We start from the raw sequence: 19,284 nt of genomic DNA on the forward strand, positions 1-19,284 counted from the left end.
ATTAACCTGGATTTAAATCCTGCTCTGTATTTGATAGCTGTGTGACCTTGGAAAATTACTGTGTTTTTTGTTTGTTTCTTCATCTATGAGATGGGAACAGTAGTACCTATGTGGGACATTGGATATGATGATTCAGTGTGTTAGAATGGGGGTTGACACAGAAGTATTAAACAGCTCTTAGCTTGTTGCTGCTCTTAGGATGGCATTGGCAAAGGTACCGGTAGAGTGTTCTCGTCGAGGAGGGATTCAGCCACCTTCCAGTGGTTCCTCAACCTTGGCTTTGCTTCTGTTCTTTCCACTGAAATTGCTTTGGCAGATCAACAATTGCCAACCTGGTGGCTAATTTTCAAACGTCATCTTACTTAACTTCACAGGATTAGCACTGACCTCTCGCTTCTTGAAACCTTTGCGATGATGTGTTCTTCTTTTCTGATCTTTGCTCATCTTTCTTTTCACCCTTTTAAATTGGTGTTCCCAAGTACTGTCTCCGACCATCTTCTTCCAGTTTATACCTCCTCTAAGCCTGAGCTTGTCCATTTCTTTAGCTCTCACTACTACCTAGATCAGCGTTTTTCAGGAGGACTTTCTGTGATGAGATAATCTGTCCTGCTGTGTCCAGTTTGATAGTCACTAGCTGCATGAGGGTAATGTTCCCAAATTGCTGGATTTTTAATTTGGCTTAATTTGAATTAATTTAAATAGCCCTATGTAGCTAATGGCCAATGACAAACTTTGACCTACATTCATTTTTAAAGGGACTGCCTGTGGCCCTCAGCGTCTTCTCCTGTAAGTCAGGCTGCCTACCGGTGATGTGAGGATTCATTCCTGTTGGAGAACATGCACATCTTATTCTGGCCAAGATGCTGCACTTTCATAGCCTCTGATGCCACCATCAATGATAGTTTTATGAGCCAAACAACATCAGCAATGACAGAACCAGTCACACCCGTTAGAAGGGCTGTCATCAAGAAGACAAGAGATAACAAGTGATGGTGAGGATGTAAAGGGAACCCTCATGCACTGTTGGTGGGAATGTAAATTGGTTCAGCCACTATGGAAAACAGTATGGAGGTTCCTCAAAAAATTGTAAATAAGACTACCATATAATTCAGCAGTCCCACAGGATATATATCCAAAGGAGATGAAATCAAGATCTCAAAGAGACATGGCACTCCCATGTCTATTGCAGCATTATTCACAATAGTCTAGATACAGAAATAATCTAAATGTCTGTCAACAGACAAATGGACAAAAAAAAGATGCAGTATCTATACACACACAATGGAATATTTTTCAGCCATGAGAAAGAAGGAAATCCTGCCCTTTGCAAGAACACGGATGGACCTGGAGGACATGTGCTTAGTGAGATAAGCCAGACAGAGAAAGACAGATATTGTATGACATCACTTATCATGTGGACTCTAAAAAAGCCAAACTTGTACAGAGAAGAATGGTGGTTAACAGGGGCCAGGGAGGTGGGAGGGATGGGGGAACTGGGGAGATGATAAAGGCTACAAACTTCCAACTAAAACATAAGTTCGAGATCTCTAATGCACAGCATAGTGATTAGAGTCAACAATACTGTATCATCTATTCCAAAATCGCCGAGACCAGATCTCAAATGTTCTCACTACAGAAAATAAGTGATAATTATGTGATATGATAGAGGTATAACTAACACGATGGTGGTAATCATTGCAATATATAAATGTATGAAATCACTTTGTGCACCTTAAACTTACACAATGTTAAGTGTCAGTGAGATCTTGAAAAGAAATAGGGGAGGATTATCTTCACACCATTGCAAGATCTGCAGTCCTGAATAATTTGCACTAGGCTATTAGGATTATTGGGTGCCTTCTCATGACTACGGCTGTCAGTTGAAGACTTCCCCATAATCCTTGTTGACCTGTTTTATTGGTGTCCTTGAATGGTGCGATTATCAACATGAAACTATGGACTTTTAGAAGTACTTTGCAAATATACTTGGGTTATTGTTAGAGCTGAATTTTGGCATCGCTGGAAGATTGCCAAGGGCAGTTTAGGCTGTAGTTGCTTGAGCTTGCAGCTTGACTACAGAGCTTGGTGTGTTCAACACCGAATGTGTGGCATAGAATGCTACGTGTTGGAATTTCACTGTGTCGTGATATGTCACAGTGCAGATTTGGTGCAGTATTGGGCTGCTCTCTATCTGATCCCAATCAAGGCTTTATCTTTCCAGATTCCTCTGGATGACAAGTGCAAAGAAAAGCATTAAGATGGGGGAACCTGTGTATTTCAGTATGGGTAGCCCTCGCAGGACAGTTACTTTTGGGATATTATTTTTTGAATCACCAGAAAGAGAAAATAAGTGACCTAGGCTCTTTATTTTTTTCTCTAGAGCCTGTTGGATTGTCAACTCACTCAGGGCAGCTGCAGTGTTTCATAGGTCTTTTTGGGCCAGGCCTAGTGTGTTGTCGGCTTAGCTTAGATGCTAATTATATCCAGCTTGGTTAATATTTCTAGAAGAAATGTAAAATGAACTACATTTTATGCATAATACTAGGACTGAATGTAAGAGTTGGGATTGTGCTCTTTTTCTCTGTTTTTCAGATGTTAACTTTGTAATATGCAATCATCCTTTGGGCTCATTTGCAGTGACAAACCAATGTAGACACTAGTAACAAAAAGTAGTAATCAAATTATGCAAGAAAATTTTTTGGTGATTTAGTTATTATAGAGTTCAAACGTCATCAATAATTAAAAATACTTAATTGTCTTTAATTGCTATTTCCCTGTAATTTTTGATTTGGATGTGTGTGTGTGTGTGTGTGTGTACATGCATTTTCTTGAATGTACATATTTTTGTGGCTTATATTTTAGTTGAATTGGGAGGGCATGGTTTTCTAAGGCTTGTGGTATATACTGCAGTTTAAATTCTACGAATTGGAAATAAAAAAAACTATTCCCTCCATCTCTATTATACAAAGAGCAACTTTAAGACATAAATGGGGAAACTCCCTGGCAAAACATATTCTTGGGGCACCTGGGTGGCTTAGTGGGTTAAGCATCTGCCTTCAGCTCAGGTCATGATCCTGGGGTCCTGAAATCGAGCCCCACATTGGGCTCCCTGCTCACAGGGGAGTCTGCTTCTCCCTCTCTCCCTCTCCTTCTCCCTCTTCCCCTTCCTCTGCTCGTGCTCTCTCTCTCTCTCTCAAATAAATAAATAAAATCTTTTTAAAAAACCATATTCTTGTTAGTTAGTTTATAGAAATCACAATCCCACCCCCCACCCCCATCCCCAGCTTCTTATAGTCACTCACCTGAACTTTAAAGATATAGCTTTGTGGTCAGTGTTATAACACTTAATAATCATCCAGTTGTAATTATGCTCATTTTTTCTTGTTAAGATTTCATTTTCAAATTTCTTTGCCTCAGAAATTGCCTTGTTTCCACTGTGAGTCCTCCCTAGATTTGATAACAGCAGCTATCCCATTGTTGTAGCGGAGACTGAGGGAAGGGAAGGGGAATGGATCTGGGTTTTGGAGTCACAGTGACCAAGGGTCCATTTCCAGCCTGGCCACTTTTCACTCTGGCAAATCCCTTCTGTGACACTTCATTTTCTGATGTCTAAGATGGGATAATGGCTAATTAATAGGATTGTTGGGTGTATTGGTGATTATGAGGGGTGCTCAGGAAGTGGTGGTGATCATGATGAGGCGGGTTATATCATCTGGGTACTGGGGGAGTCTTGGGTTTTGTCTCAGTCAGAGCCTATTTTGGCTTAAAGAAACAGACCCCCCCCATACAATATCTAGTTTGAAATTGGAAAGGGCAGTTGTAAAGATACAGAGGGGTATATTCTTGGATCAAGCACAGTAAATGTAGCTGGTCCTCCCAAGGATTTGGAACCAAGAACTGAGAGCTGGCAGCTTCTCTCATTCTCTCTTTTTGGGGGTCATACAGCCTTGTTTTGCTTCTCACTAGGCATTTGTATCTCCGCAAAGCACAGCTTCTGTTTCTTTCATCTTCACACAGCCAAGCTCAGAGCCTCACGGTTCCAGACATACATGTTCTTGACCCATGCGAGAACACATTCTCATTCTCATCTCTGAATCCCAAATCCAGATTTTTGGTAGAGTGAGGATTTGATTGGCTCTGCTTGGGTGTAGGGGTTGAGCTCTGCTCACATCTGTGGTCAGGCCTGGCTCACAGAGAACAACGAAGCCTTCTGGGTCCACCACAGTGATACAGAGAAGAGTTCTGTGCGTGAGGTCGAGAAGCCAACAAGTATCTACCATATCGACACATGTGGGTCTTTGGAGATTCCTTGATGATAGTCTTGGAACTGGAAGACTGAGTTCAGAAGAGTTTGTCCAAGTTAGTGGTTTTTAACCCAGGTTGCCCATTAGAGTCACCTGCGGGAGCTTTACAAGTATGTGTGACAGGCTCTACCTTTGGGTATTCTGATTCAGTTGATTTGGAATGTTAAGAAAACAAAAACTCTTCAGCTGATTCTCATGTGTGGTCAGGTTGAAAACCACTGACCTAAAATGTTCCCTGTACTAGGTCTAGGCATTCAAAGATGAGAGAAACAAGGTCCCTGGCACATTAAAAACAAAACAAAACAACAACAAAAAAGAAAACAAAGGACATAAACACAAACTGCAAGCAATGATCAGCAAGGGAATTGTAAACAAAGAGTTTTGGATGAGAGAGGTGGGCTCATCATTTCTTGATGATGATGAAGAGTGACCCACCCTTACCACAGGTTTATACGTGCAATACCTACTCAATATGTCTGCTTACCTCCCATCTCATTCACCCATCTAGCTGTCCCTGTCCTGAGGCCCAGGCTCTGGGCATGGCCTTGGGAAACTGCCACTGCTTGAGTTCTCAGCCCCAAAGAAAAATGGCAACACGTGAGAGGCCTCAGCAGCTGTGTAGAGAATGGTCCAGTATAACTGAAGCCCAGCAAGTAGCACAGCTGGCAAAATGACCATGACAAAAATCCTGCTCTCAGGAGCCCACACCCACTTTGGGGAGGGGACCTGCACACATTTACATCAATAACAAATGGATTTAAGTGGATTAGAGGATGATTTCAGTGCCCAGTGGGAGGAGACTGGTGGATGTGGCCTTGAGGAGAATGATGGTCACCTGAACCAAGGTGATACTGGTGGGGATGTTAGCGGGAAGGAAGGGGACTTGATGTGGCTTTTTCAACTAAGGCTCCAGACAGGCCTATGAGGACAGACACTTCCTACTCTCCTGGTACCGGGAGAAACTGAAGCTCAGAGAGTTTAAGTGCCCAGGGTCACACAGCTGATCAGTATCTGAGCTGGATTCCAATCTAGGTGAGTTAGCTTCTAGAACCCAGGCTGTTAGCCTCCTGCTGGGTAATGCAGGGCAGTATATAAGAGTCATAGGAGAGGCGTGCTTGTGGGAAAGTTAGAGAACCTTCCTGAAGCAGGCAGTGTTTGAAGGTGAGTAGGTGAACGTACAGGGTAACAGAAACAGCCAGAGCACAGGTATGGAGAAGGAAGGGACTAGGACAGCGTCTCAGTCAGAGCCCAGGCAGGAAATTGAAACATTGGTTAGTCAATTTAACAGGGGAATTGCTTACAAAAATGTTGGAGGAGAAAGGGCAAAGAGGGGATGCTGTCTGAGAGAGACCCTGTGGCGGGGCTCAGATATCTGTGGGAATTCGGCCATTTGTGGACCCCCTGTGGGAGGACCCCCTAGGGCTGGGGCTCAGACTCCGGTGGGATCTGAGAGATTAGGTTGTAATTAAACTGCTGTAATTAAATTTTCTAACTTTCCTTTCTCCAAACATGCTTGGCTATTCCTTCGACTACCCCCCTACCCCCATCCCCTAATTCTATATTAAAGTTTTGTTAATGTAATAGAACTAGCTGAGTTGGTCCAAAAACTGCCTTTGTGGGCTTTACAGTGTTTTGAGAGTATTTCTAATACTTAGTAAATAACGCCCGGCAACGTGGGCCAACAAGCCCCTTAAAGAGCCCTGAAGGAAATGGTTGAGAATAACCCTGTTGCTTTCGTGCCTTCTGGGGCATCTGGTATCCTGTGCGGATTCAGCTGTTGTTTTCCTAGTTGAGTTGATTATTCATAGCGTGTTTTAGTACTTTTTGTGTTTGTGACTGTTCCATTAGAGGAGTAGAAAAGCCCTTGGCCTTAACACGGCCTGGTGCCCACCTGCTGAGGCCCCTCTCTTCTGACTTCGGCGTGTTGGCTGTAGCACAGGTTCCCTGGTCCTTGGGCGCCCTAGACCTCCTTTCCAGAGGCTGTTTTTCCTCTGAGCTTCTTTCCTCGTCCATACAGCTTCCCCCTTAGTCCGCTTTCAGCCCTGCTCCAACGCCACTCTCAGGCAGGCCTCTGCCGGCCCCAGCTCCCCACGTTGAAAACTGCAAGCTGCAGACGCTCCCGCCTGGCCTCCTAGCCTCCCCTCCCCCTCGCCGCTCCTGTTCATTTCAGCAGAACAAGCGTCACCTTCCAACATCCTCTAACTTCTTTAAGGTGTTTACCGTCACTTCCCCAAGAGAAGGAAAGTTCCTTTAGGACAGGAGTCCTTGTTTTATTTACCAGTATACTCCTTGTCAAGAATCTAGTAATGTTTAATAAACATTTGCTGCTTGCCGGCCTTCCAATTCTGTTACGCTTCCAATTCTGTTCCTGAAGAGGAAATTTTCTGTTACAAGTTTTACCCGAATCATGGCTGAAGATTAATTTGACTTTTGTCTTCGATCATGGCTATAATGTTTGCATGTTAATAGCATGTATTTAAGCAGATGTAATTAGCAAGAAGAGCTTGCTTTGCCTTCTGGTCACCATTGAACACCTCTGATGTGTGCTGGTTTCACGGTCTCTTATTGTGGTTATTGTCTTGCTGCTCTTTTGGCTTTAAGCTCCTAAGGGCAGGGACCGAGTCCTCTTCGTTTTTGATGTACTGTCTGGCCCATGTTGGCAGCCTGATTGTGCAGTAGCAAGATTAAGAGATTAGGTTTTTGCTTAAAATCCTAAATCCTATTTTATTTTGGTACCATGTCCTCCTTTGCATGAAAAAGTTATCAGGTGAGTGGTATTTACCTTAACATTCTCAACATAGCATGAGATCGTTTACATTTACAATAAAAAATGATTTCTTTTATCTCTGCCATTAATAAGTGTCATAAAATAGAAAAATAAAGCTAAGTCAATATGTTATTGCCACAAAAATTGAATTTGTGTCAAAAGGATTTGTGCTTGTGATGTAGTGATTTGTATATTTTTCTTGGAATTAAGTCTAGCAGGTGACAACATCAATAATTCACAAAACCAAGGAGCTTTTTGAAATTGGTTAATTTATATATGAATTACAAAACCAGTGAATAATGTGCTTCATGTATTCTGACATATTTGAAAATATGCATTAAAAAACCCTAGCCTATTAAAGTCTGTGTTTACAATATTAGATTTTTTTAGATTTTTTTTAACTACATACATTATTTGAAAAGGAACTTATCTATATTTTCTGCTTGGTGTGGAAAGTATTATCCATAGTAATGTAAAAAAGCTTTTCTCATTATAAAAATAAGCCTATTCTAGACAACTGGGAAAATACAGGAAAATGTGGGGAAAAAAAATTGCTCCAAATTCCACAATGTGGATATGTAAAATTAAAAATGGTTCCTGTCTTTTTTTTTTTGCATAAGTGTGTATTAATGGAATTGGAGTTATATCGCATATGCAATTTTAAATGCAACTTTTTTTTCATGTAACAATTGTAAGCATTTTCCTATGTCATTATAGTCCATATGGCAGGACTATAGTTATTTTTTTTATTTTTATTTTTTTTAAAGATTTTATTTATTTATTTGAGAGCGAGAATGAGATAGAGAGCATGAGGGGGGAGGGTCAGAGGGAGAAGCAGACTCCCTGCTGACAGCAGGGAGCCCGATGCGGGACTCAATCCTGGGACTCCAGGATCATGACCTGAGCCGAAGGCAGTCGCTTAACCAACTGAGCCACCCAGGCGCCCCAGGACTATAGTTATTTAATCATTCCCATATTCTGGGAAGTTTTAGGTTGATTACAACTCTAGCTATTTAAGATAAACTCTATAGTAACAAATATTTGTGTGTAAACCTCTGGTTTTATTTTCTAATTCTAGAAGTAGAATTACTAGGTTAAAGAATGTGAACATAGAATTTATTTCACCAAATCATTCTCTAAAAAGGTTCAACAAAACTTAATTTCCTTACGGTGATGTTAGAATGTAAAAAAAACAAAATCCTTCTTGAACAGATAAAGAATGATGCATGGTGCTGTGTTAGCTTCAGGAATATTCCGTCTACGTTTGTGTCATGGACCAGACCTCTAGGAGGCTGAATCACGCTCAGAAATAACCCAGTAGTTTAGATAAGCTTCAAGGTAATTCTGGAAGCCCTAGGACCATTTCCTACCATGAATACTTTAAATACTTTTCAGCCTTCTCCAGATGACTGTAAAGGTCTTGGATTCTGGTGACCTAGAACCAAATCTACTTGTAGAGCAGCTTAGAGATTTGAATTGCCTTTCCTTGGACCCATTGCAGAGGAGTTTTTGATCTGGTAATAGAGGTGGAAAGAACTGGAACGGCTGAGGACGACATATTAAAATAGGTATTCAAACTGTTACTAGAATTAGCCATTCTGTTTTCCCTTTAATTTTACCTCACTGTTGAGGTTTACTGAAGGAAAAAAAAAAACAACACTGGAGTTCTATTAGAATAAAAAGACTTGTTAGGGGCCCAGCTCCTGTGATGTCATCTAGGAGAGAGGTCCAAGTAACAATTTGATAATTGGTTTTTCTAGAGAGGCGGTGGTTTTCTAGCAGTTCTGTTGCTGCCTTTTGATCCTTTTGAAAACCTTGAGTTATCTTAGAAATTAATTTTTTCACTTCTATGAATACTTGAATGATGTCTCTTCCTGAAAGCTAATATTTCTCGATGACTCTCTCCTTTCCCAAAGAAGGAATTCTGGAGAAGGGAGGTTGGATTCTGGGGTGGGTGAGAGTAGAGAAGCCTGGGGTAATGGCCAGGTGTTTATCTTTCTGAGGTAGGCAGGGTTTGGTGTTGAATAAATGAACAGATTAAAAGAAGGTGGAGAGTTTTTACTCCTTCTCACCTGTCCCTAACGTCCCTTACTTGTTTCCACCTGGGGCTAAAAATACGACCACATGAAGAGCCAGTCAACTTAAAAAGCTTTTCTTTACGTTATCAAAGAGCCACCTCTACTCTTATCCTTGGTGCTATGAAAGCTTCAGTATTATTTTTGGACACTTCTGAGCTGTTAAATATGGAGCCCTTGAATAGTTTCACGTCTAGGTATGCTGTGTCGTTGCGTGGGAAATGAACCTTCGGCTCTGTAGGTGTGGCTAGTGTCATGATTAGCAATATTCCTTTACATTCCTGCCATCTTTACAATTGGCATTGACATTAAAACAAATAGGTGTGTGGACCAGAAATGTTGTTAGGATAAAGTACATGTTCTTATTTGGTGGAAAGGAATCTGGAATTGGAAACCAGTCTGAGCAGTGCTTTAACATAACCTCACCCACATCTTATGATTAAAAGAAGATTGATCCGTTCTTCCTTTTGGGTGTAACTTTGTTGTCAGTCCGTTATGGGCTTTTTTGACAAGCAAATAGTGTCATGGCCCAGTTTGGTCTAATGAGCAAGCTTTGATCCTTCAGTACTAAACCTATGCTTATGAGGTGGAATTGTTGTACCTTTAGAGATAGACTAAGCATTTGAATAAATGATGCAATAATTCACCCCCCCCCAGCCGAGAGTGTTGAATTCTCTTAAAACAATACTAATTGGTGTCTGTCCCAATTGTACCAGCTCAGTCTTTCTCACTTCTTTGAAAACGGCTTGTACTTCCTACCTGTACCCTTCATTTAGCTTGTTTCAGGGACACCGGTTTTCAAGTGAGCCACCTAACGAGATTCGAATGTGTGCAGGCTGAGGGGCTGTTTCACAGCTGGTGGTGGAGTGCAGAGCGGGGTTTCTCACGGGTCCTGGGCTGGTGGCCACAATGTCTTCAGGGCCCCTGGAACCTGTGGGTGCCTACGCCCCACTTGAGACCTACTGAATCAGAATCTTGAGAAGCCGAGACCTTGTCCTTTCTCTCACAGAGAAAATCTTGGTGTGTCCTAGTGCACACAAACAAGGTGAAACCAGGTGGCCGAGATGAAATTTGGGTCCTAGGTGTCTTCAGAGGCTTTAATCTTACAGGTTTTCCTCGTTAGTGGCTCCTCATAATGACCTACTTAAAGGATGTAAATTGATGAAATTGCAACAGCTAAAAATTATTTTTTAAATGTTATTTGGCTTTGACAGTGATCAGACCTGCTAGCTTGACACCTGGTGGTGACTGCCATGTAACTAATGACATGAATGGACAGATCCTTTGCTCCCTGCTGGTTCCAATGTGCTAACCAATGAAAGGAAATATAAAATTGGCTAAAAGTCTTGGGCTATAGCTTAGAATCTTTTTTTAAGTGTATGTGGACCTTCGGTTTATATGTTGCTTTGTATTATATAGTTTATTTGGTCTTGTTTATTTCCTTGTAAACTAAGTTGGTTGGGGAAGGACCTCTTGATATTTACAGCATTTCCTACAGTGCTCTGAAGCTCTAGATCTGTTTTTTTGACAGCATGTACGGTCTTCAATAAAGGTTTTGATGCCTTGCTTAAATGCGAATATAGAGACCTCTGTTCTGTATTTCTACCTTTTTATTCTTTTCTTCAAAAGAACATAGGATCCAAAAAAAAAAAAACCTATGAAGGCTTTTTGTCTTTCAGTTCCGGAGTGATCCTCTTGACCATCCATCCTAGGAACTGTCATTAGCAGAAAACATTGTTCCTTATCTATATGAGGTGCTCCTTTTTAGGGAGAAAGTAGAATTAGCAAATTGAGCAACGTAGGAACACAGGAAGAAAGGTGAGTTTTTTGGCTCAGGAAAGGAGCCCTAATGTGCTTTAATACCACACCTTAACCATTTACCAATTGTTCTGTGTACAGAACTGTTTTTGAAATTACTGCCAGTTTGATTTATCCCATCGCCATAAAGTGTTATAACACCATACAATCACAGACCAGATAATGTAACTAAAGGTCACAAAATCACATTTAGGTATAAATGTTTTCGTAGGTCTAGAACTGTATACTTTCCATTTCTGTGTATGTGGAGATACAAATATAATCCTAAAAGTTTCTATTAGGTTATTTTTGAAGTGGTCCTATCTGCTTCCATTGAATGTTTCCATTTCCTTCTTGGTGTGGGTCTCAGCAAATGCTACTCATGAGCTGTATTGATGGGTGCAGTTCCTATTTCCCCCAAGCAGAAGCCAGAGTAAAGAGCATTGCTCGTAGCTATGAAACGAACAACTACATTTTTTAAGTGTCTTGGCTAACCAGACATATAAATAGTACCTCGAGTAGCAGTATAAAGGCAGTAACTTTTTATAACAAAGTTCTTTTCTTTTTCTAATTAAGGATGTCACCCTTGTAGTTTTATATTTACTACAAGAAGGCCGAAACCCCGCAGAATTATCTCCGGGTTTTATGTCCATCATTTCCTCTCCCCCTACCCCTTCGACTTTTCAGAAGTCTGTGATCTAAATGTTGATGTAATGTCCACTTCACAGAAAACTTGAATTAATATTAGCTTGCAAACATCCTACAGAAGGGTACCACTTGATAAAACTGTACATTTAAAAAATAGTGTATTTTTTCTTTGGGTCATGTTTGAAGTAGATGGATTGGACATTTCAGTTTTTAGGGGCAATTATTCATGCTTTGACCTACTTAAATTTTTAAATGCTGACAGGTCTTTAGTAGTCTCAGATTGCATGTGTGTAAACAAATAGCTATGTAATTTTTTTTTTTTTTTGAAAGCTAAATCTTGAAGTGAAACTTATTCTGGCTTCACTGTTTTGATATAGGAACCAAAATTTTTAGATTCGTTTTCCAGCTGTTTGCTCTGTTGGTCACTACCTGCGGTCCTGTCATGGGTCCTTGAATTTGCCATCATTTCCTGCCCTACTGGCTTCTCTGGATCGTGGTGTGGGTAGTGGGGAGAATTGATAGGCGAGTGCTTTCCAGAGAAGGAATAGGAACTGGCTTCTTACTTTTCTCTGACTGTTAAACTTCCTTCACTTGGATCCTTTTGAGTTTTCTTACCCCTGTATTATAATTCTGTCATAATTCGTCACATATTCTTTTTTTTTGTAGAAGATTGTAATATAGCTAAGAACTGGGCATATGCATGTGCCTACATAGTTTTTTAAAAAAAAAACAACGAAAGCATTGAACAAATGGAGTCCTTTTATAAAAGCTAGATTTTTTTTTTTAAGATTTTATTTGAAAGAGAATGAGAGCGAGAGCACAAGCACAGGAGCAGGGGAGAAGCTGACTCCCTGCTGAGCCGGGAGCCCAACGCCGGGCTCGATCCCAGGACCCCGGGATCATGACCCCAACTGAAGGCAGACACTTAACCGACTGAGCCACCCAGGCGCCACTAAAGCTAGATTCTCAGTGAGCTGGTTTAAGGATCCAAAGAATTTATGACCAAAAACAACAAAAAGAAACTTACATGTCTTGTTTCTACATACGGGTGACTGTTACATTCTGAGTTATGAGTCCAACTCTAACTTGAAAGGGCTGTGCAGCTTTAGGCATTCAAAGTTATAAAAAAAAAATAGTTTCTGGCTATTTACATCTTCTGTATTTTGCATGCTGTAACTTCCACCCCCCCTCCCCCCGACTTTTCCTGTCTGGTACTGTATTTTCTGTACCTTTTATGCAGTCTTTAAATCATGAATCTTGCTTGGGCTCTGCTCTGGTTTCTTTTAAAATTGTTTTTCCATTCTCTCGACATTGCTTTTATGGCATTTTCCTCAGGCAACTCAAACTGGTATTTGGGGCTATTTAATTGAAGAAGGTGTTTTCTTTTTACCGTGGCGTACTTTCCTAAATGGGATTCCAGCCGGATCCTTTGTCTTTGGCCTTACTTTTCAAGATCAGGCCACCTAGAATGCCCTTGTGTTGGTAGTTGGCTCTATTCCTAGTCTTGTGAGAGGAATGCGGAACGACCCCTTTCAGGTGTGATGCCTGTTGTGATTGGGGCGGTATCTCTGGCTGTAGAGATGAGTTCACCATGTGCAATGGGCTGGAGATCTCTGTTGGCAGGAAATTGGTACATAACAGTGGGCAGTTAGGAGGGGTCTTTCTACTGCTTTCTACCCACACAGTCTTTCTACTCCTTTTTCTGTGAAATTGCGAGCCCTTTGCTGGCATTTAATTCTAGTAATGGCCTCTGGGAGGTGACTGTGGCCCTAAGTATTCAGAAATCTTAACCGTTCTGCCCAGGAGTTTACCCACCTGTAAGGACTTCTGTGCTTGTTCTTTTCAAGGGCTGAAGGTAATATTGAAGACCACTTCTAGCCCAGAATTAAATACTAGTTCTGTTAGTTCAGTACTGTCCCTTCTTTGTTCCCAATTTAACAGTGTTTAGGCTAGAACCTAGTGGTGTGGCTTAAGTGTGGTCAGTTATTCAGCTTTGGTTATACACAAAGCTCATTCTGGGCCCCTCTAGTTACTGTATTCCTTGCCCTAGAGGAAGGAATGTCTTGGTCAAAGAACAAGAGAATCTGGGATAGTGATTTGCTTTGTACAATTTTTTAATCTGGATCATCACTGAGATAGATTGATGAGCATTAATAAAGGTGTATTCCAGTATACAAACATGAAAAATTTCATTCCGTCCGTGTTGAAGTTAGTGCCACTCAGGCTGTTATATGATGAATGCTGACACATGTTCTTTTATACTTCTAAAATCAGGTCTATTTAGGAATGCACTTGACCCTTTTTCTGCCCTTTTAAACGGTCTAATGCTACTGAATAAGACAAGGGAGCATTGGAAATTGATTCCAGCTCCTTGAATACAAACTCTTGCCTGACTCCAGGATTTATAAAACTTAGATTTCTGGCCTTCTTTTTCCCCCTAAATGCTTTTTCTTTTGAACACCACTTTGTAAGAAACTAATTTATTCACTTTTTGAAGTGGCCTTATGTTTGTCTAGCAGGGAAATCAAAAGCGTTCTCAAAGAAGCTAGCAATGAAATTGAAAAGTGTCTACTGTCACCACTGGTGATAAATCAGACTGATGTTAAAGATGCAAATAGTCATTCCAGTACTCTCTTCGTTACTAGAATTGTTTAAGTTAATTAAGCCAGCAAAGTACTTCATTATCTACTATGCTGCATGCTAATTGTAGATTTAAAGTTTCACTGTCCTATGGTTCAGATTTTTTTTCACATTTTAAATCTCCATATCCATTGTGTCCTAAGTCCATATACTTAATGGTAACTAATATTGTTAATCGGGAACATATTTATTGTAGCACAGGTTTCTAGTTTGTCAGGTTTGCAAGTCCAAGAAATCTTGGGAAATGTTTGAAACTACACATTCAGAGTACCTTTTGTCCATCTTCTTGAGAAGGTGATTAAAACAATGTATAATTCATTTTTATTAGACTGTCAGGAATTTAATTACGTTCAACTTAGCACTGTAGAATTTTTAAATGTATTCTATTAACTAAAAAAAAGCTGTTATAAAGTACTGATGTGATTGGTTTCTTTCATTTGCAGCATTTAAATATTAGGACCCTGACGGATGATATGGTAAGGTTATGCTCAACATTTCTTTTGTTGTGAATCTTAACTAACCATGTAATGTGGATGGCGTGCTATGCTAACACCTTTGAAACTGCTTAAAAACCTGCATGGTTTGGAAATGTGCTTTTTTTTTTTTATAGTGCTAAAATAGAGGCAGAACTGGTAAAAAAAAAAAAAAAAAATACGTGACATTTTTTGCTTTTAAATAGTAAAAGGAACTAGTTGATATCTTAATTAAAAAAATTTAATTACAAATTGTTAGTCAACTTTGAATCATTCAAATCAGCTCTCATTCTTTGGGGGATGAATTGCACACTTCAGAAGGAGGTAAAAAAAAAAAATAGCTAAAGACATTCAGCTTTTTTGAAATATGTAGTTGCGAATTAAAGTAAACCAGACTAAAATCTCATGCATGTATTTTTTAAAAAAAAATACTGCTCAAAAACACAACCAAGCATTCCTTCCTATTTTGTCTGTTGATAATAGGCTTGCTTATAAGTAACACTTTATATCACCATTACAGATTCTTGTATATTCAAGTACATGTTTTTGAAAAATAGATTGAGTGTAACTTTTGGCTAATGATAAAGGATAATAACAGCAAGGCCCAAATTAACAATAATAATAAAAAAACGTGATAGGACCAAGCACAGTGCCCTGTTGACCTGGTTTTGAATTAGAATTTACCTTTAATATGAAACAGAGTGCCTAGAACATAGTAAGCACTCAAAAAAATGTTTAGCACCCCTGTTATCCAAAGTACCATCTTGGGTACTTGGATAAGGTGGACATGTGAAGCTGAATGAGATGTAGATCTTGACATGCAGGACTGAAGAAATTCAATTAGAATGTTCAGTTTTGTTCCTCTGGATAATATCTAAGAAGATTGATGTAAGCTTTTCTGGATAACGTTTTTCATGTAATAGTATTTAGGAAGCTGTAGCGATATGGAGTGCTTACACAGGACATGTCATTTCTTACCCTGCAAGGCAGATGTTGTCCTCGTCTTAGCACTCAGTTGCTCCGAGGGTCAGCTAGGTTCAGTAAGCCGTTTGCCCAGCTATGTGCAGCTGGCCAGTGGTGCAGCCGTGGCTTCACTCTTGTTCCACAAAGTTCCGAGCCCATATGCTTACTGTGCTGACTTAGCCTTCAAATGGCTGCTTATGACTGCAATAAAACGATCTGCAATTTTTTTTGTTTGAACATCCATGAGAATATACAATGGTAGATCTGTAATAGTGTTATTAAAATATAGTTCATATAGCCTATAGTTCATCCATGTATAGTGTACATTTGAATGGTTTTATTCAGAGCTATACAGCCATCACCACAACCTGTTTTAGAACATTTCCATCACCCGAAGAGAAACCTCCTACTTAAAAGCAGTCACTCCCCACTCACGCCCAACTCTGGCAGCGCTCAGCAATGGCCAGGCTACTTGGTCTGCAGATTGCCACTCTTGGACATTTCCTATGAATGGAGTCATGATAAATGAAAGAATTCAGTCACAAAAGACCACTTTGCATAATGTTTTCAAGGTTTATCCGTGTTGTAGCTTGATCACTACTTTGTTCCTTTCTATTGCTGAATACTATTCTAGGACATGTGAGGTTTGTTCATATTTTATGGGCACCATACATTTTTTCCTTTTTTCATTGAGCTGCTGCTCTTACCCTCGGTATGACTGGCCTTGCACATTGCCAACCCATAGCCTCTACCCTAAGTTCTAGAAATAGGCCTGTTTCTTTTCAAGAGTAGCTTTTGCAGATCATTCTGGAAGCCATCTTGCTCTGATCTTACATTAATAAATAGGCTCCTCCTCAGTGAAGACTATAGTCTTCTCTCTCCTTTCTGCCTCCATTCCTGCTCTCCCCTCATACTTGTAATCGGGCTTGGGAAGGTCAGAACTTTTGGGAAGTTACCAGAGTGCCTTGTGTGGTATTTTTATTAAAGCAGTATATCACTCTGTGAACTTCTCACCAGTTTAAACATCAAGGAAGAGACAATGTGTTAATTACTTCCAGGTATATTGTCTGGTACATGGTAAGCATTTTCACTAGTTTCTCATTGAGGGAATAAAAGAATGAATCCCTGTTTTTGATTACTTGCCTAGTACTGTGGTTTCCTTGGACCTGGGGATGGCTTGGTCCTGGTTAGGCTTTCCAGAGATGGACCCTTGCCTTTGCATAGGGTAAAGAAGCATTAACAACAAAACAAAAAACAAAAAACCTTTGACAAGAGCTTGCTGTCAGACTTTCTGACCACCTGCCTGGATCACTGATGGTTGCCTTGCCCCTGCCTTTATCTTCGATGTACACATGACTCTTTCTTCTAGATTCCTTCTTGGCCTTTTTCCCCTTGACCAGCTGACTGAACTACTGTCTCCCCAGCTCTTGATGTTCGCTTCTGCTCTTGTGCTTTAGCCTGGCTCTTGAGTAGGCCAGTGCTTAAGTCCAGGGAAGGATCAAGCAGGCATCTAGTTCAGGCGGCTGGATACATTGTTGTGGAGCTTAGAGAAGAAGCCTGACTATCTTGAAGACACGCTGAAAAGCAAATCTTACTCATTGATGCAGTGTGGAAAGAGCATTAGATTAGGAATCAGAAAACTCTTGTTGAAAGACAGAACTTCACCTCTTAGCTCTTTGACCTTGGCAAATCAATCAATTTGATCACTTGTAGAGCCGGACTAATTATACCGTCTCTACTTTCGTCATAAAGTTTTGAGTTTCACGTAGGCTGAAGTGTGTTGAACTGCTGCATTCATTTCTGTCCCTTTTTAACCCCTTTTAAAAATATTTCCCAACGTATAGACAGTAGGGTGATGTGATGCATTTGTAGTTGAGCCTTATTATGCTCACAGACCAGTGCAGAACATGGAGGGAGGGAGGAAAGGGTAGCTGGTTATCTTGGGGCCTCTGTTTAACTGTTTCTGGTGAGTTAGAGCTCAGGGGAGCATTTGCCATGGATGCTTTGATGTGTGCTGGCAATGTGTTTTCTCATTAAAGTTGGCCACCCCACAACATATATGTTGCATGTGTACTTTTGATTTAGAACTTTTTTTTAAGATTTTATTTGACCGAGACGGGGAGAGCACAAGCAGGGGGAGCGGCAAGCAGAGGTGGGATCATGACTTGAGACGAAGGCAGATGTTTAACCGACTGAACCACCCAGGCACTCCAATTTAGAACTTTTTAATGTGAGAATAGCATGTTTTGGGTAGAACTTGAGAGAAGGTGCATAAAATGGTGTCAGCTGTAGTCACATCTTTGAATAAGAGTATTTTAGAAACATTAAGTTGAAACATTCTGGGAAGCATTAATGTTAAAAACCCCATTTAAGTTGCTTTGTTGAAGGCCTACAAAAATACTTCACATTTCAAGGTTATTTCTTGAGTTAGTCAGGATTTCACCGACACTGTCCAGTTGCAGGAAGGAAGTATTGCTGTAGTGTTCAGATCCCTGGTCAGAGTTCATATACTTGAAACCGTGTTTGTTCTACAAATATCTGAGCATTCATGATGTATAAAGTGCAATCCAAGGTGAAAAAGTCATTTAGTTTACAACCATCCATTGCCTATGCCTGGGTTAAAAAGAGCGCTTTCCTTGTAGAGACAAAAAGATTGAGACGGGGCAGTGAAGGGAGCTGGGATTGGAAAGGTAAACAGCAAGAAATTGAATGTGGATGACACAGTGCTAAATCCTCCATCAGTGTGTCCACAGTGTTTTTGCGTTTTGACTAGAAGTCATTTTGACTTGCTTACCGTCCCTCCCAACCATTTGTCTCAAGTGTTGGGCTTGTACTGATTGTCTCTTTTATCCCTCCTGCAGCCAGTATTACTGTCGTAATCTCTGGTGTGACCTGCAGCAATGATTTTCAAATTTTCTTGGCTGGAACCTACAATAAGAAGTACCCTTTTGTAGCCCAGCACATGTACACATATAAATTCCCCTGCAGTTGAAACAGTTTTATGTATGACACTTTCATGTTTCTGAGCCTAGTGAACTCTGATCTTTTCCACTCTTTTTCCTTCCATTAAAAAAAAGTTGTGGGTGTGGATCGAATCCACTACATTGATTTCTTGTCCCACACGTGGCTCACAAGTAGAACTTGAAAACAGACAGCAACCAGAGGACGTCCTCCGGTCTCTCCGAGTGTCTGCTCTTCACTTTATGACATGTAGCTGAAAGGGGAAATCGGGGTTCAGGTGCTGACTCTGCCGATTACTAGCAGTGTGACTGTGCAGGACTCCTCTCTCTCTGGAGACTTGGTATCCCTGGTGATGGAGGTTTTTAAGGGAGAACTACTGCCGAAATGCTTGGAGAACTATGCATTTACCATACTCGTGGTATAGGTAGGAACATGCGTTGTTTTTTTTTTTTTTTTTGAGGAAGCATTTACTTACAACATAATGGGCCAATCTTATGGGTATAATCTGATGCATTTTGACAAATGTATACAATCATGCATACATGAGGATTATGATATAAAAGCTTTCCATCACCCCAAAAGAGTCCCTCTGTGCCCCCCGCCATCTTGGTTCTTGGGAATCATGAATCTGCTTTCTGAACTACACAGTTCAGTTT

The 19,284-nt window shown here is 40.5% G+C and overlaps 1 protein-coding gene across 2 annotated transcripts in view; it reads left to right on the forward strand.

The window, feature by feature from the left end:
• DIAPH3 (diaphanous related formin 3) overlaps positions 1-19,284 on the forward strand; it is a 484,732-nt gene that overhangs the window by 11,864 nt on the left and 453,584 nt on the right. The window contains exon 2 of one of the 2 annotated variants that reach the window (XM_078070282.1): positions 14,675-14,707. The exons of the other annotated variant lie outside the window; for it this stretch is intronic. Coding sequence (XP_077926408.1) covers positions 14,675-14,707 — 33 coding nt within the window. The remainder of the gene's footprint in view (positions 1-14,674; positions 14,708-19,284) is intronic. 2 annotated transcript variants of the gene reach the window in all.

The sequence above is a fragment of the Halichoerus grypus genome, chromosome 4 (assembly GCF_964656455.1).
Source record: "Halichoerus grypus chromosome 4, mHalGry1.hap1.1, whole genome shotgun sequence".
Taxonomy (NCBI): Eukaryota; Metazoa; Chordata; class Mammalia; order Carnivora; family Phocidae; genus Halichoerus; species Halichoerus grypus.